The 8,793-nt window shown below is 40.8% G+C and overlaps 1 protein-coding gene across 1 annotated transcript in view; it reads left to right on the forward strand.

The window, feature by feature from the left end:
• PRKD1 (protein kinase D1) overlaps positions 1-8,793 on the forward strand; it is a 359,670-nt gene that overhangs the window by 333,442 nt on the left and 17,435 nt on the right. The window contains exons 17-20 of the mRNA XM_019654274.1: positions 4,071-4,232; positions 4,777-4,875; positions 5,832-6,099; positions 7,443-7,603. Coding sequence (XP_019509819.1) covers positions 4,071-4,232; positions 4,777-4,875; positions 5,832-6,099; positions 7,443-7,603 — 690 coding nt within the window. The remainder of the gene's footprint in view (positions 1-4,070; positions 4,233-4,776; positions 4,876-5,831; positions 6,100-7,442; positions 7,604-8,793) is intronic.

Here is an 8,793-nt window from a genome sequence, read left to right on the forward strand (position 1 = left end):
CAAATAGCTTCTTTCAGTATTACCTGTAATGTAGACCTTGTGTTGCAAAATTCCCTCAGCTTCTGTATATCTGGAAAGGTTTTTATTCCTCCTTCATATCTAAAGGATATTTTTGCTGGATATATTCTCCTTTGCTCATAATTCCTCTCTTTCAATAGTTGAATATTTGATTCCACTCCCTCCTGACATGTATAGTTTCTGCTGAAAAGCCTGATGATAATCTAATGGGCTTTCCTTTGTAGGTTATCATCTTCTTTTCCCTGACTGCCTTGAGAATTCTTTCTTTGTCATTAATTTTTGACAGCTTCATTATAACATGCCTTGGAGAATGCCTGTTTTGATTGAGGTAATTAGGTGTTCTGTTTGCTTCTTGGATTCAAGGATCCAGTTCTTTCCATAGGTTTGGGAAGTTCTTGTTGACTATTTGTTTGAGTAGACTGTGTCCTTCTCCCTCTCTTCTCCTTCTGGTATGCCCATTATTCTTATGTTGCTCTTTCTGATGGAGTCAAAGTTCTTGTAGAGTTTTTTCATTTCTTTTAACTCTCAAGTCTCTCTTTTCTTCCATCTGCATCATTTCTAGATTTCTATCTTCAATATCACTAATTCTTTTCTCCATCTGGTCAGCTCTATTCCCTAAGCTGGCTATTTCATCCTTAATCTTTTTTATTGAGTTTTTAGCTTCAGAATTTGTTTGGTTCTTTTGGAAAATTTTAGTCTCTGTAAAATATTCATTTTGTTCATTGATTTTCTTTCTGAATTCATTAAACTGCCTACCTGAGCTTTCTTGCATCTTGTTGAGTTTTTTCAGAACTGCAATATTGAATTTTCTGTCATTTAAATCACATATTTTCATGTCTTAAAGTTTATCTTTTGGAGATTTTTCATTTTCTTTCTGAGCTGCCTTGTTACCTTGGTTATTCATGGCAATTAATGGATTATTTCCCTTCCTAGGCATCTGTGGGACTGAATTCTGCAGCAGGTTGATATGAAGAGGTCTTTCTTTGGCTTTCCAATAAGTAGTGCTAGAGTGTTTTATTTTCTCTTGCATTCTTCTGGCTTCTTGTATGGTGGGAGATTTCCTGGGGAGGTGGATGTCTCCTCTGTCACCAGGTCATCTTGGTCTCAGGGCAGCACCCTGGTGAGAGAGTATGGTGGGTGATGGGGTTCTGAGCCTCTGAAATCCCAGTACTGTGCCTGCAGCCCGAGGCAGAGCCTGTATGTCACAGCAGCCGTGGGTGCCCCAGCTACAGACGGCCAGGAAAAGTGTGGGCGGGATGGGGTGGAAGAGGCGCTGGTGTATTTGTGGCTTTATTTTCCTTGAGTAATGGCGACTGTTGTAGTATAACTGCCTCACTCCTATAGCTTCTCCCTTGTCTCTGGAATTAGCCACACTGTGTGTCTGCCACTCAGGAACTGCCTCTCCAGTTCTCAGAGCTGTCGATATTCTGTTCTTTAATCTGACACTGCTACCATTTTTCTGGGGCCCGCTGCTAACCCTGGGAAGGTGCACGGGAGGCAAGCTGTGGGAGGTTGGGGGCAGGTGGCCAGGCTCCATGGCTTTGCTTTCTGCCTGGCAGTGAGGGTTGTTAGACCGCTGTTGTTGCACTTCTGTATTTGGTCGTTGCCCTGAGGTCTCTGCTCCAATCACTGGGTTCAGCAGTATTCATTATATAATGATCCACCAAATGGCTGGGGCCACAGAGAGTGCACCTGCAGTCTCAAACCTCCCCTCTCCCAGGACCACAGTTAGCTCCAGGCTGTGTCCCGCAGCCCCCATCTCTGCTTTTCTTCTTTCCCTCCCCCGTTCTCCCCAATTCTCCCACCTTCAGATGTTTCAATGTGCAGATCTCTCAGACATGTGTGTATGTTGCATAGGGAATCATTTGTTGAATTATAGCTGTTCAATTTGTTGTAACGTCAAGGGTCTGAGATATAAAGGAGCACGCCTCACGTCAACATGTTTCTCACATCACTCTCTGTGATCACTGATTTAAAAGAGGACAGCTGACATGCCTGGACACCCAGAGGCTGATGGTCTGTCCCGTTTGTGTGGCTCCTCTATCAGGGAAGGTGGGGTATAAGAACAATGAAAGGAGACACCCTGGGCACAGGTTCAGGTATGAGCAATGCTATCACTAGTATTCTATACTGCATATCAAACAGAACTTGTAGTCATTCATTAGTCCCCCACCTAAGGACCTGGCACTCCCATAATGGCCAAAGCCCACTGGCCACCTGGCCTTATTTGTAGGCAGTTAAGAGCAGTGAGAGAGTGAGTTTTGTTAACATCACCTTCTCTCCATGTGCTTGATGGATCACCAAGGCATCAGAACCAAAAAGACTAATCAGTGCCAGGTAGTGAAAGGACACCCTTGGAGACAGGCTATCATCATGGGAGCTTCTGACAACCATAGTGTGGCTTCATATATAGTCGATGCCAGAGGCTTTCATGCCAATGGGCAACGTGGAGGATGACAATATGCAGATTCACCAACAACGCCTTCTGCTGCTCACCACCCAGCATCCGTCTGTGAGGTCTGAATAGTGAGCCATTTCAGGTTTCTTTTTCTAAAATAAGGCATTTATTTATTTTCTCTCTGTTCAGCTGTTAGCACATTTAAGCATTTAAATTTGTGCCTGTTTTTTTCTTTAGGTAGTTTTGTTCATTTTTTTTTCTGTCTCATTAAAATATAAGTGGAATAATTTTTTTTTTTACTGTTAGAAATTTTTGTTATTGTATGCAGAAAAAACTAGTAAAGGTCAAATGATCAAGGGCTTTGTTGATAACCCCAGACCAACATTCAAACCTAAGCATCATTACAAAGGCCCATCTAATGTTAAAAGTAATTTTGCTTTGACATACGTGACAATTAACATGTCAAGCCAAATGCAGCCTATCATTATTAGCCATTACTTTATTGTAGAAACATTTATTGAGTGCTTAAAAACTGTGTAGGACTTTGACATAGCATGATGTCCTGGATAAAGCAGAGACTTAAGAATTTTTTTCTCTCTTTTTTTTAAAGATTTTGTTGGGGAACTGGGGGAAGGAACAGTGTTGGGGAATCAGGGAAGGGGAACAGACAGGTTGCTGTCCTTTTGTTCCTCAATCTAGTTGTTGAGGACGTTGCTTCACTGGCCCATGTTGGTATTGTGATCATTACGCTCTTCCCGGGCGAGGCAGTCGGTCGCTGGCCACTGGACGGCTGCTCATGGTGGCTCACAGAGGCTCACGGCAGCTCACGCCTGCTGTCGGCCGCTCACACTGGCTGCCAGCCACACACGGTAGCTCATGGCAGCCCACTGCAGCCCCATTACAGCCTACGCCATTGCTGGCAACTCACGGCAGCCCAGCTCCAGATCGAGCTGTTGTTCACCATCTTAGCTGTAGAGGGCGCAGCGTCACTGGCCCATGTGGGATCTGAACTGGTTGCTCTGCTGTTTAGCGCTCGCACTCTCAAGCCAACTCTTAACCAAAGAGCCACTTGGCCGGCCCAAGATTTTTTTGTGTTGTTTTCTTTCTCTCTTTCTTTTTTTCCCTGCCCTCATGGGGATCGTTACTCCACCTACGAGCTTTCATAGCAAACTACTCCCACTTCCAGGAGCAGAGCAGTTCCAAAAGATTTTGACTAATTTGCTTCATTATGTAATAGGGTATGCTACATGTACAAATTTGATCTTTTCTACATTAAATTTCTACCAAGTGTGTAGAGGTGGCCTTGTATGCTTATTTAGGACAGTATGCTTAATATTGGAAATGATCCTAAGAAATTACAAATTTCTCAATATGGTATTCTAATTAAAACCTAATTAGCAATTCACAGTGCTGGAACTTGGATTTTGAGCATACAAAAAATAATTTCACTATGCGTAGAAAGTAAAAATGTATTTTTTGGACCCATTAGACTTTCAAAAATATAAGGCAGCACATGTGGAATGTAGAGGTGTTAAAACTCGTCAGTGTGGGTTTATCCATAGCTTTAAGCTTGAACAGTTTGGTATAATCAGGGAGCTTGCCAAACACTATCAAAAAACTCATTTTCTTCAAGTGCTTTATTTATCTTTAATAGAACCTTCATCACCCTGGTGTTGTAAATTTGGAGTGTATGTTTGAGACGCCTGAAAGAGTGTTTGTTGTTATGGAAAAGCTCCATGGAGACATGCTGGAGATGATCTTGTCAAGTGAAAAGGGCAGGTTGCCAGAACACATAACGAAGTTTTTAATTACTCAGGTAAGAAATCAATTAGAGACAGAAAAGAAAGATAATATTTAATATCAAATGTTGTCACTGTTTAACGGCAGCTTTCTAGCCTTGTTGCTTAGTCCCTACCTCCAAAGTCTAAACTGTACTCAAAAAGTTGCAGTAGCTTATTGTATTATCTGATTTATATCTGTAGTATTAATATCTAGAGTCCAGTATACGAAATGAGCAATGTGCATGCAGGCCCATGTATTAAAACTACTCATGAAATCTTCAAATGCACAGTGGCTGAGTCCTGGTTCTTTGAAAATATAATGGGTATCCCTTTTAGATATCGAATTCTTTTTATCTTTTCTCTGTCTTGGGTGCTATATGAATACCATAATATGCTACTTTTTCCATGAAAGTTCCCTTGGAAACCGGCTATGTTAATCTAGTTTATTTCCCTGTCCTGAGCTTAACTGTTCATTGTGAGTTTTCTCTTGGCCTTTTAGATTTATGTCCTAGTAGAAAACATTTTGAAATAAATTAGTAGACCCAACTAAAATTACTCTGATGGTTTTCTTCTTTATAGATACTTGTGGCTCTGCGGCATCTTCACTTTAAAAATATCGTTCACTGTGACCTCAAACCAGAAAACGTGTTGCTCGCATCAGCTGATCCTTTCCCTCAGGCAAGTATAAAAGCCTCTCAGCGAAAAGCCAGCTGACAGCCTCATTGGCTCCCCTGCAGCGTTCGGCCACCTTTTCCCTCAAACCCTATATTTATTTCAAGTTTTGTGTGTTCATTTTCACCCATTTGTTACCTTCTGGTATTTTGGGGACTGGCTTTTTTTACTCTGGCTTCTCAGTTCAGCCTGCCTTAATCACACACCCTGAGCCTTCTCTCTCATCCTGCTGGTTAGCATCTGTTGTGTGCAGATCCTGGAGAATGGGCAGGCTTAGGCCAATGTGGAAAGCACTGGTCTGAGAGTGAGAACACTTAAGAGGCCCCGGGAAACTTGATTGCTGAGCAGGACGTGCAAGTTCAGTGTTGTTCTCAGACAAGTACAGAGGTTTTTTTTTTTTCCTCAATTCAGACAATGGGAAACAGCTGGAGTTCTCCCCCAGGGAACCCTGACTCTGAAGTGACCTCACCGAGGTGGCTGTCCTGCCTTAGCTCCCTGACACCTTTAGGTCCCAGCTAAGTGCCCATACAGAGCTAATTTTAAGGATTATTGTGGATGACATGCCATGTCTGTGCTTGTCCTTCAACCTTTATTTATAGTAAGCCTTTGAGTTAAGTCTGTCACTTCCCTGATCTGCATGATGTTTTCCTGCCTTGTAAAACAATATTACCCACTTTTGAGTGTACATATTTTCATATTTATCACTTGGAGTTTTTTTTGGCGGGGGGAGAAGAGTGAACATGTTTAGATGCTGTTTTTGTGAATGAAAACAAACTTTTTTGTATCAGTACATAAATCACTGTCTTCAAGTACATAAAATGGAAAACAGCTATTACCTCTACCATGAGAAATCCATGCAATAGGTTTATAGTATTATGGTTGTCTTTGGCAGAACTGGGCTAAGACACCACAGACACACAGTTTGGTACCTTATCATTTCTGAAAACCATTATTACCAACAGGTGAAACTTTGTGACTTTGGTTTTGCCCGGATCATTGGAGAGAAGTCTTTCCGGAGGTCAGTGGTGGGCACCCCAGCTTACCTGGCTCCTGAGGTTCTAAGGAACAAGGGCTATAATCGCTCTCTAGACATGTGGTCTGTTGGGGTCATCATCTATGTAAGCCTAAGTGGCACATTCCCATTCAACGAAGATGAAGACATACACGACCAAATCCAGAATGCAGCTTTCATGTACCCACCAAATCCCTGGAAGGAAATCTCTCACGAAGGTAATATTTTCCAATCAAACACAATAATGGTTTAATCCTTAAGTGTTATATTATTATTTCAGTGTGAATTATTAAATTGATAAATGCTCATTGTAAATTACCCATTGGAGTTAGGGGCACAAATTGATTAAGGTGGATTGAGAAGTAGAGGAAAAGAACGCCAAGCAGTTTGAAATATATTCCTATCTGCTATTCTAATTAGCCATCACTTACCTTTCGTGAGCTTCAGTTCCTCAGCTGTAAAACAGGGTAATGATTTCTGCCTACGTAATGAGGTGATAATAGAGACTGGATGAAAGAAAGGATGTGAAAAACATCTATAAAGAACAGGTGTGGGTGAGCCAAGGATTTGGATTTCAGGAGAGAACAGCGGAACACTACGCTAAGCAATTGCTCTGGCGGAAAACCAAGAATTGATTGTATAATTTTAGAAATTACATGCATACGGATGTTTCCCAAGTGTTCTTCAGACATATTGTTAATTGTATTTTTTTTCTTGGCATGAAAAAAGCAAAAGAAAGAAGAAAGATGTAAGGTCTTTGTACCATACATAGATGTGTCAGAATGGAAAAAATCCTTTATCATGCATATTTTTCAGTTAGTGTAGACATGGACCTGATACAATGTAATACTACAATATATATTGGAGTGCTTGAGCTGCCATTGTGCCATTTGATTCTCATGCCAATCCTCTAATAAGTAATATGTTTTAGAAACAAGAAGGGTTAAGTGACTTGCCTAAGGTCACACAGTGGTAGGGCTTGGATTTGAAATTACTTGCCTACTTTTTAGCTGAGCTCCACCTGTTGGCAGCTCAGCGGCAGCTCAGCTCAGGCCGGGACTTGAACCGCTGTTGCTCAGAGCTTGCACTCTTGAGCGAGCTCTTAACCAACTGAGCCACTCGGCCGGACCTGCCGTCATTCTTTAAACCATGTATTATCGCACACCAAAGGGTGCTTATTTCTTATGGCTTGATATTTAGGAACCTACAGGGAATATTTTAAACTCATTATTTTTGTTGTGATAATATAAGAAGCTGAGTACTGGCATTCTAGAGATATGCTTACTAATAATTTATCACTGAATTAATCAGGACTCTTGTGTGCAAATAATAGAAATATATCTCTAACTAACTGAGACAGAAGATACTTTGACTCACACAACTGGAAAGTCCAAAGGCGAACCTCATTCATCTGGATCCTGTCGACTGAGAAATGGGGCAAAGTGTCATATTCCTCCATCTTCCAGCTCAGCATTACTTTATGATGGCTTCCTTTTCAGGTGGTTCAGAATGACCCCCAGCATTTGTAGGCTTACATGCTATTCATTATACATGATTTCAGAATGGAAGAGTAATTATCCCTCAGCAGCCACAGAGTCTCTGAAAAGGGCACTGATTGGCTGTGCTTCAATCCCAGAGTACCCCCAGGAACAATCACACAGTCACCGCAGGAGCCTGGCTCTGATTGGCCATACAGATGATGGAGAGCCCCTCCAATCCCAGGTTGGAGACAGGAAGTTCCTGCAGGGAAAAGATAGTAGTCTAAAAACAAACACAAAAGCATTAGCAGATGTACATTATAAAAACAGGGATTTTTTTTTTTTTGGTCTGGGGGTCTGTTTTGTAAATCAAGGTATAATTTGAAAATCGAGAGAAAATTTGAGGAAAACTTAAGTTCGCAAATGTTATAGGTAAAATAGAGACAGTAAAAAGAAATTTTGAAAGAAAATGATAGTCATAGCTAACACTTCTGTAACATTTGCACTATACCCAAGCACTACTTTAAACACTTCATATATGAACTCATTTAATCATCCCCATCTTTGAGTAGATACTGTTATTGTTTCCATTTTAAAGATGAGGCATTGTAGGCTTGCCCTAGGTGGGCCCAGGTACAAATCTTGTCATCTGGCTCCAAGGTAGATGTTCTCACTCACTGCTTTTACAGTCTCTTGATTATCCTTCTAATGCATTTAGCCATGCTGTCAAATAAAATTTTTAATATGCTTCCACTAGCTTAGAGCTAGAGTAGCCACACTATTTTAATAGTGTCTGAAAATACAGGGAAACAGGATCATGTTGTGATAAAGAATAGAGTTGAGAGCTGTTCCACTTAGAGTCTTGGGGACTTCATCCAAGTTACTTATTCTCTTAGGTCTCAGTTTCCTTTTCTGAAATATGGTGATACAGATTCGTAACTCACAGGATTATTTTAAGTATTAAGTGAGATTGCACTGGAAAGTGCTCAACACATTGACATGACTATATTAGCTTAAATATATTAAACACTTCCTAGTTCCCCATCACTTCACATGATCTATATACCTATCTGTATATTTGTATTTAGTTATATACACCACACTCACACATGTATGTAACTACAACTATATAAAGTTATATATGTAACTAAACACATATTTAATTACAGCTATATATTGCCTCCCAAAAAAAAATTGCAAGCAAGACTCATTCGGTGACTTAAGAAGAAGGTACTAGAGGTGTAGAGCTTTGATATGAGCAATGGAAAAACTAGCAGTCAGAATACAGGAATGCTTGCAAGGCAGGCATTTTATTTTATTTTATTTTATTTTAACTTTGTTGGGGAACAGTGTGTTTTTCCCAGTACCCATCAGCTCCAAGTCAAGTTGTTGCCCTTCCATCTTAGTTGTGGAGGGCGTAGCTTAGCTCCGAGT

This window comes from Hipposideros armiger, unplaced genomic scaffold (genome assembly GCF_001890085.2).
Source record: "Hipposideros armiger isolate ML-2016 unplaced genomic scaffold, ASM189008v1 scaffold_218, whole genome shotgun sequence".
Taxonomy (NCBI): Eukaryota; Metazoa; Chordata; class Mammalia; order Chiroptera; family Hipposideridae; genus Hipposideros; species Hipposideros armiger.